This window comes from Peromyscus maniculatus, chromosome 10 (assembly GCF_049852395.1).
Source record: "Peromyscus maniculatus bairdii isolate BWxNUB_F1_BW_parent chromosome 10, HU_Pman_BW_mat_3.1, whole genome shotgun sequence".
In the NCBI taxonomy this organism is placed as follows: Eukaryota; Metazoa; Chordata; class Mammalia; order Rodentia; family Cricetidae; genus Peromyscus; species Peromyscus maniculatus.
The window spans coordinates 83,765,206-83,781,809 of NC_134861.1; the positions used below are offsets into that span (position 1 = coordinate 83,765,206).

At 38.8% G+C, this 16,604-nt stretch overlaps 1 protein-coding gene across 5 annotated transcripts in view; it reads left to right on the top strand.

Moving 5' to 3' along the window:
- Slc4a4 (solute carrier family 4 member 4) overlaps positions 1–15,494 on the top strand; it is a 336,420-nt gene extending 320,926 nt beyond the window's left edge. For 3 of the 5 annotated variants that reach the window (XM_076546588.1, XM_042257613.2, XM_076546587.1), the window contains 4 exons: positions 271–444; positions 4,018–4,179; positions 10,603–10,682; positions 11,324–15,494. In XM_076546588.1, coding sequence (XP_076402703.1) covers positions 271–444; positions 4,018–4,179; positions 10,603–10,682; positions 11,324–11,429 — 522 coding nt within the window. In that variant the 3' untranslated portion in view covers positions 11,430–15,494. Of the gene's footprint in view, positions 1–270; positions 445–4,017; positions 4,180–8,347; positions 8,445–10,602; positions 10,683–11,323 lie in introns of all 5 variants that reach the window. The other 2 variants (XM_076546591.1, XM_076546590.1) reach the window with 1 other exon arrangement.
- The last annotated feature ends 1,110 nt before the right edge of the window (positions 15,495–16,604 follow it).

Consider the following 16,604-nt stretch of genomic DNA (forward strand, 5'->3'; position numbering starts at 1 on the left):
CTTTGTAACTTTATCCTTTCTGCCCACGTTATCTTATATACCTTCTAACATCTCTGAAAAAAAAAATCAGCAAAACTTAGAAGGCTGATAACATGATCTGCGTGTGCTAATGTAAGTCTCCTACTCTCTAACCGCACTTTGTCCTTTGAAGAGGACACTGCTGGCCTGAAATACACAATGTACATCCCTCCTGGCTGGTGAAGCAGAGTGGAAATGACTCAGTTGGCTCTTCAAATAATACATCGGATTTTCTTCCACATTCCTCCCCAGTTCATGGACCGTCTCAAGCTGCTTCTGATGCCCCTGAAGCATCAGCCCGACTTCATCTACCTTCGCCATGTCCCCCTGCGCCGCGTCCATCTCTTCACCTTCCTGCAGGTGTTGTGCCTGGCTCTGCTCTGGATCCTCAAGTCAACAGTGGCTGCTATTATTTTTCCAGTCATGGTAGGTTTTCCTAATTGAAACTACCCATGACTGTATGCCTATCACATACTTACTGTGCCATGGAAAACCCAGATTATTTAAGTGTGTGCCTAGTCTTTCATTGTCGTTCTGGCTTTCAATTAGCCTTGTTGACCAGTTGTAAGCTAAGTTTCCCATGGCAACAGCTGCTGACAAGCACCTTCAAATATGCCCTCCTGAGTTCAGATACTGGCTCAAGTTCCTGCTGGTCAGCAACATTCTTGAGCCACCATGAACTCATCAGTGGGAGGGTAGCATTGTTATTGTTCTAAGCATTGATAATGAATGCCAAGTGTATAACACAATGTCTGGCAAGCAGTAGACATCAGTGCACATGATTTTTAAGGTATTGTATAATAGAACCAACCTAAATAAGAATAAAGTACACTTCAGTCCAAATAATAGAAGCATGTGTAGACTTGTGAGAAAAGGCAGGGCTCATTAGAAGAAGTAGAGTTTTTAGATTCATGTGGTTTTCATTATTTTAAGGATAAGGCTGGACTCTACGCTTCCTGTGATAGTAATCAAGGTGAAGCAAGTAACTGCCCCCTCTGAATCAATAGGCAAAGAGGAAATGCAAGTTCTGTGTCTTGCCTCCTTACTGAATTTTATACTCTATTGTAATTTTATTTCTTGCAAGAAACTGCCCACATATGTGTATGTCCTGTGACAAAATGTTTCCTGGGGAGATGCAACACACATGACTACTTACCCCAGACAGGGAGCCCACAACAGACCCAAGTACATACGGATACCACCTGAAAAAGGACACTCCAAGACCAAGTTCTTAGCACAAAGGAGATTTGTTTGCCTCAGAGGGACAGAGGGCAGGGATAAGGGACAAAGATGGGAAATAGGGGATGAGGGAGAAGGGGAGAGGAACGTGGGAGAGGGGGTAAGGATATTTGTCCCTGAGGGGAACAAAGGACTGCTCTGGATAGAGAGGAGCCAGACATGGCTCATAGGCAAATGGAAATTTATAAAAGTAAAAGGGGGAAACCCCGTGTTAGGATGAGGTGTTTAATTTTAATTGGGCATGTTAATTAGGTGAGCCAAAGGTGGCTTTTGATTGCTAGATTTCAATACTTTGATAGCTGGACCTTGATAGCCAGCCTCAGGAGGAGGAAGTGGCCAAACAAGGGAATGGACTGTTATGGCTAGTTTTAGGAATGTAATCAAACAGTCTTTAGCAAGGCAGAGGGAATGGGAGAGAAAGGAAAGGCCGGCCAGAGCCGTGCTTGAGTGGGCTAGTGTCCCTTCATTACCAAAGTCCAATTTGGTGAACCAGTGAGTTTTATTGGAGTTACTTACAGGGATATGAATGAGTAAGGGATTACTAACGGGGAATGGTAAAGACTCAAAAGACAGCTGCATCGCCAAGGCCCACGCCAGCATGGGTGACAGATCACAAAGTTGGAGCACACTGCACAGCCTGCAGGAAGCTCATCAGGTGGGACTCTCCTTTTCAGATGCCTCAGTTGGTCTGAGGCACTTCCAGGCAGGTGGTCTGATCGCAGCGTTTTCAGTTTGGTTTGTCTGCTAGCCTGCTTTGCAGCTTAGCTCTTTTGGTCGGTGAGAGACTCTCTGCTTTTATTGCTTACTCTGGCTGGGGGGGAGCCTGGTGAATCTGGTCAGTTTCAGGAACTTCCTGAAGCTATTTTGAGTTGTTTACATTCCCGTTCAAGGATCTTCATGCAGGATAATAGTGTTTCAATCTTGGAGGAAACTGATACACAACAACACATAAGACCTACCTCAAAGCCATCTCAGTTCTTTCTATTCCATCATCCCAACGATTCTGGAAAACATTTCTATACCATATACTTACCACATTTTGTTTTTAAAGTCATCCTACTCACAACAGGAATTATTATTTTGTTATGTACATATTTTCTGTTTGTAATTATATTTCTTTTTATTCCCAGGGACATAGGAAAAATAGTTTAAAATATTACTGACATTTTTTCAGCAAGATCTTTTTTTCAGTGATGGTCCCTTTCATCTTTATTTTCCCCCTTAAGCTGTATTAACTTATTGTAAAACAAACTTAACATTAGAAATGACTCCCATTTACCTGTTAGGACTTTCTGCCTACCTATTAATTTGTTAAAATCAGGGAAATTAAGCTACCCATAATAAATTTGAAATATATCCAGTAAATTATGTCTTTCTTATACTAAATATTAGGAAAACTTTACTTTTATAAATTGTTATTTTTCCAGAGATTTCCTTAGGTTCATAAATGGTTTTGGAATGTCCATGGGTCAGATGTTACAGATCTTTTCAGGAGATGGATACCTCAAGTATAGAGTGTAGTGTGGATAAAGACCCCCACTTTTGGAACTTGGCTGGGTATGACTTTTGTTGTTGAGCAGCTGATGTTAGTGAAACTCCATAGTGGAAACCTGAGAGAGCAAGTCATGTAATGGAACTTGGTGTTTGTATGCAGAATAAAAAAATAATAAAATGCAGAGCAGTTTGTAGAACAGAAAGTACCAAGGTAAAAAAATGTTGGCAGAAAAGGCCTCAAGAGATTAAATACAGAGTATAAATCTTTTGTGCTCAGAAACGACTGAACTGATGTCTTGCCAATTAAGAGTGCATCCTGCACTTACCACTGCCTATGATTCTGACACCCTCTTCTGGCCTCCACTGGTACTCACACACATGTGTACATACACAAACACATATATAAATAAAAATAAAATAAATGTAAAAGGAAGCATATACCTGTCCACTCTACATGCTTTGTTTACTGGTATCATAACCTCAGATAGCATAGCATTTATAAACTTCAGTTTACTCAGCTGTAAGATGGAAATAATAAATTTCTAGAGTTTGTTATAAGAACTAAGTGAACTAATATTTCCTAAGTGTTCAGCAAGGATCAGGAACGTGGTAAGCATTTAGCTTATAATAGGTACTAGTTTTTAGAATTATGTATAATTAAAAAATTTTCAATAATTAGGAATCGCATGCAAACTATTTTTACTTTTAAGCTTTTAATTTTATTAAAAACTTAACATGGAAGGAAATGGCTTTGGAAAATAATTCCCCATCATTCCAATTGATTTGAATATAATCATACATTCTCTGATTGATCATTATGAACAAAACAAAAATGGATTTTGACTGAGATTTTTTTTTTTTTTTTTTTTTTTTTTTTTTTTTTTTTTTTTTGGTTTTTCGAGACAGGGTTTCTCTGTGTAGCTTTGCGCCTTTCCTGGGACTCACTTGGTAGCCCAGGCTGGCCTCGAACTCACAGAGATCCACCTGGCTCTGCCTCCCGAGTGCTGGGATTAAAGGCGTGCGCCACCACCGCCCGGCTGAGATTTTCATCAAACAGCTTTCTCAGGGAAGACTGTGGGTCACTGGGTAAGCAGTTCTGTCAGACCCTGGACCTGTATGGATTTCTGCTGATGTTGATGGGCAGTATCATCAGCATCCTCATGACATCATCTGACACGGCCTGTTTTCTGCTGATGTTGATGGGCAGCATCAGCAGCATCTTCGTGACGTCATCTGACATAGCCTGTTCTGTTACTGTGTTTGCAGATCTTGGCACTTGTAGCTGTTAGAAAAGGTATGGACTACCTCTTCTCCCAGCACGACCTCAGCTTCCTTGATGACGTCATTCCAGAAAAAGACAAGAAAAAGAAGGAGGATGAGAAGAAAAAGAAAAAGAAGAAAGGAAGTTTGGATAGCGACAATGACGATGTAAGGGAAACCCCAAACTTTAGGAGTTTGGTACCCGCCAGCTAGGGAGGAGAGGGCGGGAGCCGCCCAGGCCTTTGGAATTTGCCCCACGTGAGCGCCATATATTGGTGAAGTTATTATGGCCACTCCACGTAGTTAAAAGGATATTTATTTAATGGTGTAACTCACAAATTAAGTGATAGGTAGGTCGCAGGGTCTGGGGAAGGTGTATCACAATCCAGCGGTGTTCTCTGGAGCTCTGCTCAGTTCACCTCCAACGTTCAGGGTGCAGCACAGAGAGAGCGCTGGCCCATCCAGCTCTGGGGTCTCTAGGTGCCTCCCCTGGCCCCGCCTCGTAGGCGTGACAGTTGCCAGAGTCTCAATGGGGGTTGGAACTTCCAGATCCAAGCTGGAATAGCTACCCACTACACTTCCTGTGTCAAGCCAGTTAGAGGAACATTTTTTTTTTTTTGTATTTGTGTTACATTGACCCTGTACTTAGACTCAAATATTTAGCATTATTTCTCCATAACTCTTAAAAAAGATGCAAAGGTCTCTTTCCTGAATTATCCTCATCAGTGTCACAGTCCAGATGGTTCTCCTATAGTTAGGTGATTAACTTGAGAAATGAAAATATTCCTATTTATTCTTCTTTAGATCATGTCACAGAAGTACATATGCTTGAGGTAGGGTGGGATGTCTATATTCAGTGCCCAGAGAAAATCTGGATCTTATTTTTCTTATACATACATTCACTTGTGCACATTTGTACACACACACAAAATATGAGAATTCAAACAAGTAGCCTTTTGAGAGGATTGTCAAAACGATGCTTTCTGTGTGGGCCATTTTGGGGGGGTTTACTTAGTCATATTGGAAAATAATGGTCTCTCGTTAAAATTCTGATTAAATATGATCATTCATCTCTGTGAACAAAACAGAGTGAGTTTTGAATGAGCCCAGTCAAGCAGCTCCCCCTATAAAGACTGTGTGCCACTCAGTGAACAGTTCTGTCAGGTTCCAGATCTACGTGGGTGTCTGCTGGTGTTGCCGGAGAGCAGCATCTTCGGCATCCTTATGACATCATATGATTTGCTTGTGTCCATGAAATCCTAAAGTAGGGATACAGTTTATTTTTAATCGGGCAGTAACTTCAGCTGAGCATGCCTCATCTCCAGCTCTCATAACAGTTCCTTAACGTACATACTTTTGTTTGCATTTTTTAGGTCAGGAAATTTAGAATGATAAACATTGACTTTTTTATTTTTCAGAACCTAAAAAAAATGAACTTGAGGTGTTACTGACAAATGAAAATGTATACATTTAAAGTGTGCAAGGCAGTGCTTTGACGCATCTGTTAAAGCCGTTTTTTTCCAAGTGTGCACAGCTGGGCGTAGCAAAGCCAGAGCTCGGACCAAGCTTCTCTGTGTGTCTGTAGTTGATCAGGCTGTCTGGTTGTATTCTTCTTGTAGAACGTGGACATAGTACAGCGAAGGGAAGCAACAGACAGAATTGGATTTCAGATAAATTGATCCAATAAGAAAAGGCTAAATATATGAGACACATTTAGCTACAGAGAAAAGGGCTCTGAGGGAACTTACGTGGCTATCACCATCCATCTTCTGAGAGAGCAGGTGTATAGATTTTCTGTTTCCAATGATGGGCAAAGGAAAAGCAAAGTGTGTGTTTAAACTGTAGCAGAGATTAACGTGCTGTATTAAAGAAGAACAATATACTTGAACATTGACTAGAAATCAAAACTTAAAGTGAATTTTTGGAGCATTCAAGACAAAAACAAAAGGCTGGCTGAAGTATTAAGATGACTAATGCAGTATTTCATCTTAAATTCTTAAAATAGGCACCTCAGTTCATACTCACAAACACGAAACTTAAAATCATTACACATTACTAATGTGTAAACTAATATTATGGAATATTCTCTAGGAGCTTAAATAATATACAACCTTTTGGGTTTTTTTTTTTAAATTCACTCCTCTCTCATGACAAAAGTTGAATCAAATGAGTTCCTTAAATTAATCCCAGAATTCTTAGAATTATTTTTCATAACTTGTACTCACACAATGCTCTTGTTTTGGTATTATTTACCACTTTCTACTGCATGTTGCACATTTGGGGATATGTCTTGGGGGATGCTAATTTCTGTTCCTTCTTCTCTATCACATCCATATCAAGACAGCAGATGTGTACATTTGTTTACACACAGTGAACATGCTTGGCAGTTTAGAGTCTATCAGGGCAGTAGGTTCTATATGTTGAGCCCGTTATTTGAAGACTATGCATTGGACGTGTCTCCTGATACTCAGATGATGTGGGGTTCTTGGTTACATATGTCCAAACTGGGACTCCAGGGTCACAGTTTTGTATTTATGGTGAATGTTGTAAAAATTATACCTTACCAACATTTTATCTGCTCACAGTCACTTCTGAGCCTGCCTGGTAGTCTGTAATTAAGAGTTGGTTTGCCCAGGTGTCTGTGTGTAAGTGCTATTATTTTGGGAAATATTTGAAAGGACACTTTGTTTATGGCATGGTCATGAAGGAAGGTACATGTGGTATCTTAATTAACTTAAATTTTTGTCAGTTAAACATATCATCTTAGTTCTCAAAAGGTACTATAACTCATTACCCCCATATGTTAATCACAAATGAATTTTCATTATAAGCAATAGATTTTATCTCAAATTTTGTTTTAAGATAAAAGCCCCATGCCCCATTCTTTTTTGTTTCTGAAGTGGTGAGGACGAAATGCAGGGGCTCACAGTGCCAGAGAAACACTCTGCTTCTGAGATACACTGCCAGTCCTCTTCCTTCTCTTCTTTACTGACCCCTTCCAGTTAAAGATGGTTTCCTTGATATCTTCAGTTCATAGATAAATTGGGTCTCTTCAGTCCACTTACAGACTTGGAATCAATATGTTTACTTTCTTAATTAGTTTTTATAGCTCTTGCATGTTGCATTACTATATGTTGAGCATATTCCCTTCCATGTCCCTTTTCTCGCCCTTCTTCCTCCATTAGTTCCCTCTATCTCCATAGACGGTTTGACCTTCATGATTTTATGTATCTGTATAAAACCTAAGAATGACAAATGAAAGAAAACTTACAATATTCATCTTTCTGAAACTAGCTTAATTCACTTATTATGATTATCTCCAATTGTATCTAACTTCTTTCAAAACACTGTGAGTTCATTGTTCTTTATGGCCAAAAGAAAAATATGTATCCGTGTGTGTGTATGTGTGTGTGTTGGGGGGGGGGGTATGTGTATGTGAGATGTTTTCTTTGTCAAGATTCTGCTGTTGGACACAGGTTAGTCCCATAATTTAGCTATTGCAGATAATGCTGACATGATCATTGAAACTTTAAAAAGTAAAGTAGTTATCCTATGGGAATTTATGATATTTTGGGTTAGGTGGCCTGTTTTTAAGAAGTTCTACAACTAGCTACTGAATTTTATCATTTTCTTGGTTATGATTCTCTACTTATCTGATCATTCTTTTGGTTTTATTTTTCTCATTTTTTTGCTTATGTTTAAAAATATTCTTGGCACGAGCAAATTGGAATGAATTTTTAATCATAAAATAGTTTCTGAGCATATTAAAGGAAGGAAGAGAGACTAACTCTGCAGAGGGCTCCTCGCTAGTGGATGTTAAAAATGTCTTAAAATTGTTTTGGACAGGAATATGGGTCATGATTTTCCTGGAGAAAGAATCAGAGAACACTGTAAAACAAAACATGAAATTTAAGACCATATATAGTTTGGAAAATTTCCTGTGTTTAATCCGTCTTCACAGGGGACATTTTCTTTTACACGTACAACAACCAAAGTTTGCCAATTGGGAATTCAGTTGTGGAACACTTTACAGTTGTGTGTAGTTTGTCGATTCGGAATCCAACTATGGAACACTTTACAGTGAGGCTGTAGGAATCTTCTTGCTGTGGTTTGAGCCTCAATGAACTCAGTCCCATTACCTCAGAAGAAGGGAAAGCAAATGATGGATAAAGATGTGGAGTACTTGAAAAGTTAGGCAGTCGAATGATACTTAATGCTTTTTTCTTTAGTTGCTGTAAATGATAAAACGGTAGGTTTGGGCAAACACTGGGAAGGAAGCAGGAAGGACTGAAATAATAGAAAACATTCTAAAAACTGTTGTACATTTCTTTCACAGTCTGACTGCCCATACTCAGAAAAGGTCCCCAGTATTAAAATTCCAATGGACATCATGGAACAGCAACCTTTCCTAAGTGATAACAAACCCTTGGACAGTGAGTAGAACTAACCTCTCGCATGCTTGCCTGACTATGACCCATGCTTGTCCTCTAGGACTGCCCTCCATCTGCCTCTCTACTGCATTGCCTTTATTCTTTCCCGTGTGCAGACTGAAGCAACTTACTTCTCAGAAAACATCATTTATTATTCATTGGTTGATATTCCTTAAGCTTTACCCATCTTCCTTTTATCCATAACCTCTTAGACTTTTGTTTGATAGTCTTTGCTAAGTCATCGCCAGGGTTCTTTTGTTTTTTGTTTTGTTTTATTTTCAATAGCTAAACCTGTAACCATGTTTTTTAATTGATTTCTCCCCCACTGATATTTAGAACTGCAGCTTATATAGTATGACATCACTGTCTGTTACTGTTTGTCCTCCTTAGATCTCAGTCAATCCTCTAATTAGTTAAAAGAGAGAAATTATACCCAGGGTCTCCCTATGATCAATGAATTGTTAATATTGAGAATTTAGAATACTCTCAATTAAATTGGCAGTTGTGAAATATTAGCAAAACTCTCTAAACATAACTGATTTATATTTTCCTTCCTAATTTTTTCATTCCTCTTCCGTTATTTCATATTCACAATTTTAACTGCTCTAGTCTTTCTCCAGTAATTGGCTACAATGTAAAAGCATGTGAATGCCATCTTTTTGCCTATGACTGACAGTCCACTCTAGTAATGTCAATGAACATATGAAGCTTTTCCAATAGCATAAAGCAGTTGCCTCCCAAACCCCATCACTCTTTGCATTTTCATTGGAAGGAAATGTGTTCCTTTAGATCCAACTCCACTGCAGAGGATACTGACCTGGTATAGGAACAACAACAGAGACACTTTGATTTCTGGTGGATAATACCACCCACTGTCAGCAAGAGGTTAGGGTTACCAAGGAAATTTAAAATGAATAAGTATTGATCAAATAATGGGGCATATAAAGTTACCAATTTCTCAGTAACAAATTACCCCAAAACTTAGCAGCTTAGATCACAGGTGTGTATTTTCTCTCATGGCTCTTGACATTCAAAAATTCAAGAACTGTTGAGTTGATGATTCTGGTACAGAGTCTCATGAGATTGCATAATCTACTGTCAGCTGGAGCTAAGACTCTAGGGACTTGGTTGGAGATGAGGATCTGTTTCCAACCAATAGTCTTAGGCAGGAAATCTCAGTTCCTTGGCCTGTGGACGTTTCTATAGAATTACCGTGGCACAGTAGCCTGGCTCCACCCAGAGATAGCTGGAAATTCAGATAGAAGGTACAGTATTTTATAATAGAATCGGAGAACTTGTGCCGCAGCATATTAGCTGTGAAGCCAGTTCTGTTGTAGTATGGGAAAGAGTCGCACGAGAATGTAAACACCAGGAAATGGGATCGTTGCACACCATTTGGAGGCCGAGGACCCACTGCGTTTAAAGAGCAATCATCCTTACCCTTGTTGTCTAATTTGAAAATATCAGTTATAAACAAAGCTGATCTTATGCCCACCCTTATCAGTGGAAATTAGTTAGGAGTTTCTTTTAGAATCTAAGTTCTTCTATCATATTCTGCTTTCATTTTTCATCCCTAGATAATTAAAGACAAAAGAAAGCTGTAAAGGTTACTTTTGAAAAATTGCCGTTCTAGAACTTAAGACTTGTGATGAAAACAATTGTTTGTCCTGTCAAAATCATTTAGTAGCATAACTGATGGTTGATACAGAAGTTTATATATGACCATTTTGACTGAAACTTTTCTAATAATGTGATAATCTTTGTAGGCCAACAAAGAACAGAATTGATTAAACTGGCATTTTAATACACGTACCTCCAACATCTCTTTACTTCTTGAATAGCAACAGATAGGCAAGACTGAGTGTTGCACATGGATGGAAACTCAGGGACATGCATGAGACACAGAGAGGATGTTCTGGCTCATGGCAGGGATTCCCCTCTTGCCCTAAAGGAGAGGGAAAAAGTGGTTTGGTCTCCATCACACTGTCTGCATGCTTAGCTTGATACAATGTTCGACACTGTCCAAACCTGATTTTCCCACTCTTTTCTAGTTCTGAAAGGGGCCTTGGTTTGCATGAAGATTTTCATATTCATTCTAATTTCACATTTTTGCCAAAGATTTACTTTGATTGATTGATTGATTGATTGATTTTCTTCTCAGGAGAAAGATCATCAACATTCCTTGAACGCCACACATCATGCTGATAAAATTCCTTTCCTTGAGTCGCTGGGTATACCAAGGTCAGCATTTGTCTTGTGCTGTGGGATGATGCCGCAGTAGGGGTTATGGGTAGAATCCCTTGTTCTCTTCTCTGGGACTTCAATTAATCACCCAGGGACCCAGGGATCACCCCAGGCTTGGCTGGTAGGAAGCAATTTTAAAGACCTGAGCTTTACTCTTAAGAATAATGAAAAATTTCAGTGTCATGAAGTTAAAGGCCAGGATGGATGTTAGCCCTTATGATTCCATTGTCATGCAGGGTGAGCGAAGTTTCTTTGTAGCAAGCATTCTTCAGTAGTTTCCTTCTCTCTAGCAAGGGTCTGGAAAGGACAGGTCCTGTTTGAGTCTCAGAAAACAGGACCATGAATGTCTTCAGGGCTCTGGTTCTGGCCCTTAATTTCTAACAATATTAGCCACATGGTAGTCTCATTTTTTTTTTTTTAAATTTTGAGAATTCTTTTAATCTTTGAAATCTTGGGCAGTTTTTACTTGCATTTACTTTCATTTAAAGTCCCTGTTCTTAATACACATGGAAGGGACGGACGGTCACTAGAGTGGAGCAGATTGGTGCATTTGAAGTGTGCACAGTGCATGAGCCTTTCAGAGATGATGATGAAAATCGCGTTACTCACTGTTTTTTCTTTTTTCTCTTCTGCTTTAGTCCTCCTAGAACTCCAGTGAAAGTTGTGCCTCAGATTAGACTAGAACTTGAGCCTGAAGACAATGATGATCCCGGGAGGAACAAGGGAACAGAAACTACATTGTAACCTGTTTGTCTTTCTCAAAACTGACAGTTACCTTTTTCCTTTTTTTTTTTTTTTTGGTCTGTGTATTTTAAAACTTTTGTTTGGTCACTGGCTGAATAACACAGTCACCTTCTCTGCTTCTCTCTTGCATAGGTAAAATCAAGGCGATAGTGTCCCTTTTCTTTAAAACAAACAAACAAACAAACAAACAAACAAACAACAACAGCGCCCGAGGAGTCACACTTTTGTTTCCGGGCGTTCAGATGTGTTGTCCTCTGACCTGGAAATCCCTTGTCACTCCAGACACACGCAGAAGCTGCCCTTGTCAAGCAGAGATTAAAAGTATTAAGAATTTTGTATCACTTTTTATGACACTGTTGAAGGAACTTAGGACCTAAGCTTGGAGCTGTGCTTACTGGCTGGCCCTTGTCTGGTAGAGCAGCCCTTGAGCTCCAGACAGAGTCCCTTCCTGCTTACAGAGCCCCCAAGACTGGAAATGTGCTGCTACCCACCTGCCCTTGCTCGTCAGCCCTGATCTTAGAGTTATTAAAAGCAGAAAACACTAAAGGTACTTCGCTCCCTGTAGAGAAACCTTGGCCATCATTGTAGCAAGTGCTGGAATGTCCCTTTTCCTATGCAACTTTTTTTAACCCTTTAATGAACTTATCTGTTGGGTACATTGAAGAATATTTTTCTTCCTAGATTTTGTTGTTTAAATTATGGGGCCTAACCTGCAACTTATTTTTTGTCAATTTTTTAAACTTTTTTTTAATTACTGTAAAGAAAATGGAATTTTTTTCCTGCAGCAGGAAACATAGTTTTGAGTAGTTCTACCTCTTACCTGTAGCTGCCAGGCTTTCTGTAAAAATTGTATTGTATATAATGTGATTTTTACACACACACACACACACACACACACACACACACACACACACACACACACACTAGGGTAAGCCAGAAGGCTAGAACAAATTAAAAACAAAACAAAACACCATGTTTCTAAGAGTCTGTTGGGTGGTTGTTGTTTTTTTTTTCCCCCTTTCTTCCAAATAAATGTAACTGTTCTGTGAAGGAGTTTAAGGAGAGGAATGTGGAAGAGGAGAAACTTCTGCTGCGGTGGTGGTCATGTGGGGGGCAGATGCTGGTGTGTTACATGTCCACGTCCTAGGCAGTATTGTTAAGGGTTTCCTCATTCTAATAGTTTGCGTGCTTGTGTGTGAACTCTGAGTGTGGCTGTTGCACAGTTGTGTAAAGCCAGATAGAGTGACAGCAGACAGAGGGCAGAGCTGTCAAGCCCCTCGTGTCCGTTTTCATAAAACCCAAACCACTCGTGAAAAATCCGTCAGGAGCCAAGAAATTCATCATGTAAATCCAGGTGACTACATCTTACTAATCACTCAGACATCCATCAGCATCATAGAGAACAGCAGTCAATAGTTCCAGCACAAAAGCCATAAGAATATTGACACCCTGTCACACATCTGTAACGGGAAGAATGAACATAGAGCCACAAGGACAGTTTAGAGTGCCCATTTACATGTGTTTATAGATGGAGCAAGGTGGTTGGATCACTTAGAATATATGTGTGTGTATGTGTTTCATCATACTGCGTTGAATAATTAGACCTTTATTAGTCAAATTGAGTGTGGCATTTGATTGCTATATTTTCAATAAGTCACATTATATTCTGAGTGTATATTAAAATAATAGTTTAGATGTGGAATCCACACTTTGGGATTCGTATAACAACAGTAGTGATGCACACTCACTATCAGGGTTTGCTAGAGGAGTTACAGAAGCAGAATTGAACTGCTTTTTGGTTCTGTGATGTGCTCTTATGGACCCCCCCCCGCCACTTTCATATAGTAACTAAAATATAATTCTGCTCTCCTGAAATTTTGATGATAAGAGTTCCATTATCCTAAGTCACCTATTACTTTTACAGTGTATGGTTCATCTTGAAACTTTAAATTTTATAGAAATTAGGTATAAATGACATCATAAATAATGCTGTCACTGAAATGATAATTAACATTATTTGTTAACATCTCAAGTGGTACATTTTACATCACATTTATATCCAGAGCTATCCTTAAAATGGTTAGTGTATATTACCTAGTTTCCTATTAAACCACATAAGAAATCTTATCTTTTTAGTGATCGAAGCATCAGTAGAGTGTTTAAAGGCATGCAGAGGAAAGGCAGTCCATCTTGATGTTAAATCAAAGCCACTTCATTTACTTTTCTGAAATCTCTGGATATATATTCTAATTATGAATCAAGTTTATTTTGAGATTCATGGTCCTCTGTATCCTTTTCAGAGAGCTCCTGAAGTAACCTAACTTATCATTCGGTCTTTGAGCAGATCTTGAAGTTATCGCAGCCCATTTATGGTCCCTATTCTTTGACTGGGGTGGATGGTTAGTATTCACAAAATGAACATAAAGCCATACCTTACATTTGCTACAAGGAATAGTTAGCGCCAAGCCTTTTCATGACTCCTGTAGTTCCCACACTAACAAGCAGGACCCCAAATTTCCATGGAAATACCACATTGGATGAATCTGGCTGAATTCGCTTCTTGGCTAGAAACTAAGCAGACTTCATGGTGGTTTTGTTTTCTATGTAAACTGGACACAAATACAGCGAAGAATTCTTTATAAGCCTTTCTACCCTTCTTCCCTGGATGTGAATTTGGAGATTGTTTCTTGACATACAGACTCCGAGTTGTTGACCAGGAGTCCTGTGGTAGTGCAGACAGACTGTGAGAAGGAAGACGCGTGGGCTGAGCCTGCCTACCGAAGCACGAGACCTCCAGTCTGCAGAAGCCCGCGGACATGCTGTTCCTTTGCTACTGTGTGCAAAAACTACTTGGAATCCTAATTGTTTTGTGTGTTGGAGGCAGTGCTGTTTCAGCTTCTCCTTCCGGTAAAGTTGAGGGGTGGGGCTGGGAAGTACTCTCTTGAGAAGAGGCAATGGGAACCTCCCTCCTCACCCCCCACCTAAGAGAAGGGATCTCTGCTGTCAGTAATCCAGCTTATGTGCATTTGGGGCACATGTAACAACACACACAGAGTAAATCCTTTGTTGGCTGTGTATTGGTGTTTAATATAGCAAATGATTGTCTTCCATGTTTTTGTTTCTTTTTTTTTTAACTGTGTTAAAGTACTTGAAATGTATCGACTGCTGACTATCTTTCGAAAACAAAACCATTTGAGTTATATTACAGAGGTTGGCATTGATCGGAAATGGGACAAAGTTTTCTTCAATCTTTTTTCATACCACTTCATGATTTTGGTGCAGGAACCTGAGGTTTTCTTCTTTATCTCCTGTGATAGTTCCCATCTGCTCTCACAGCACGAGCATGAAGCCCAGTTGGTACCGTGTGACTGGGGACAGTTGGAAGACTGCAGCGCTTCCCTGTCGGAATAGCCTTGGGGGTTTGCAGATGACTTCACTGAGCTTCATGGTAGCCTGAAACGAAAACCCTTTTGTAATATCTGTGAATCTGGCGACTTGGCGTTTTGACCAGAGATTTGAATATGATATCTTATTCCTGGTTCATTTCATTGTGTTCTCTGGATACATACAAGAATCCTGAATTCTGTTTCCTAGGCAAATACTGCAACTCAGGGCTAAAGTCACCCAATGAATCCTTAGAGCCTGAAGTAACTTTGTCCCAGGCCTACAATGCGCAACAAATGCAGACTTGCCTCCTTGCAGCCATTGGTGTGGCTGGTACATATCCGTACACATTACTTTTCACAATCAGTACGCACTTTCAGATACTCTTATTTTTATTCTCTTAAGTCTTTATTAACTTTGGAGAAATGATGCATCTTTTTATTTTAAATGAAGTAGATCAACATGGTGGAACAAAATGATAAAGAACAGAAAACATTTCAATATATTACTAATAATTTTTTTCCAATATGAAACCTAAAATTCCTATAACATAGTATTTTACAGTTTTATGAAGCTTTCTATTGTGACTTTTATGGAATTAAGAGATGAAGAAGATGAGATATTTTAGCATTTATATTTTTCAAAATTAAATGTATACTTAAAATAAAGTAACTTTATGCATTTGCGAGTGTTGAGTGCTTCTGTTCAACTCTCTGACTAATTGCTTTATTCTGTCCCTTGGAGTGCTATAAAAACAAGTAGAAATATGAATGAATGAGAGCACCTTTCCGTAGACTGCGGTAATCTCTCTAGGCAGAAGGATAAAATAAATGTCCCCAAATATAGAAGATTGAAATCAGATATTTTATTGTTAATGAGATGTTCTTGTTCAAGGTTTATAGTAAATTAATAATGAATAAGGACAGTGAGAGTAGTTTCATGGAGAAAAATGCTGTCATTCCTTTTTTTAGCTACTAAAATAAAAAATATATCATTTTCTTGAATCTAGGGTGATATATATATATATATATATATATATATATATATATACACTCAATTAATTTTTAAAGCAAACCAAAAGGCTGCAAATTGTAAGCATTCATTAAAAAGTAATTACTCAAATGAACAAAATCCAAGAATGATTTTTTTCCATCCGAAATTGATTCCCCGAAGATATATTGCACACACTTCTTTCTGGCCAACTTGAGCGTTCATCTAACATTTAAATGTCTCTAGGAAATGTCAGTCTGACCCTACATTGTAGCTAGAAAGTGGTGATAATGGCAGATGAAACAAATGGTCAGGAAGATGAGAAGTCACTATTGGAAGCAGAGAAAGTTTACATTGGAATACAAAAACAGGAAGGCAAATACTTTGTCTAGGACAGTCATTTCATCTACAAGTTTCATGAAATGCTTCCCTGGATACGTGGTGTGGGGATGTGATGGCAGACTTGAACACTGAGCTGTAAGAATTCGCCAAGCCTGACTCAGATCGAATATGGTAAAGTTTTACCAGTTCTCTTAGAGAATTAATTAACTATTATCATGTGTATGATTACCAAGTCAAGAAATTAGGATAAAAGCTTAGTTTGTATATTGTCACCAACTAAGTAACAGGAATTCTCCAAAGAAACTGATATGTACATGGGAAGATGATAACACTGCAATATTTGTGTCATAATACATATGCTTTCTTCTAAAAATTTTAATATAAAGGGAAGATTTTAAAGATAGAACTGTGTAAAGTTATGTAACTTTTGAAACAACGATCCTTTGACACAGTGATTAG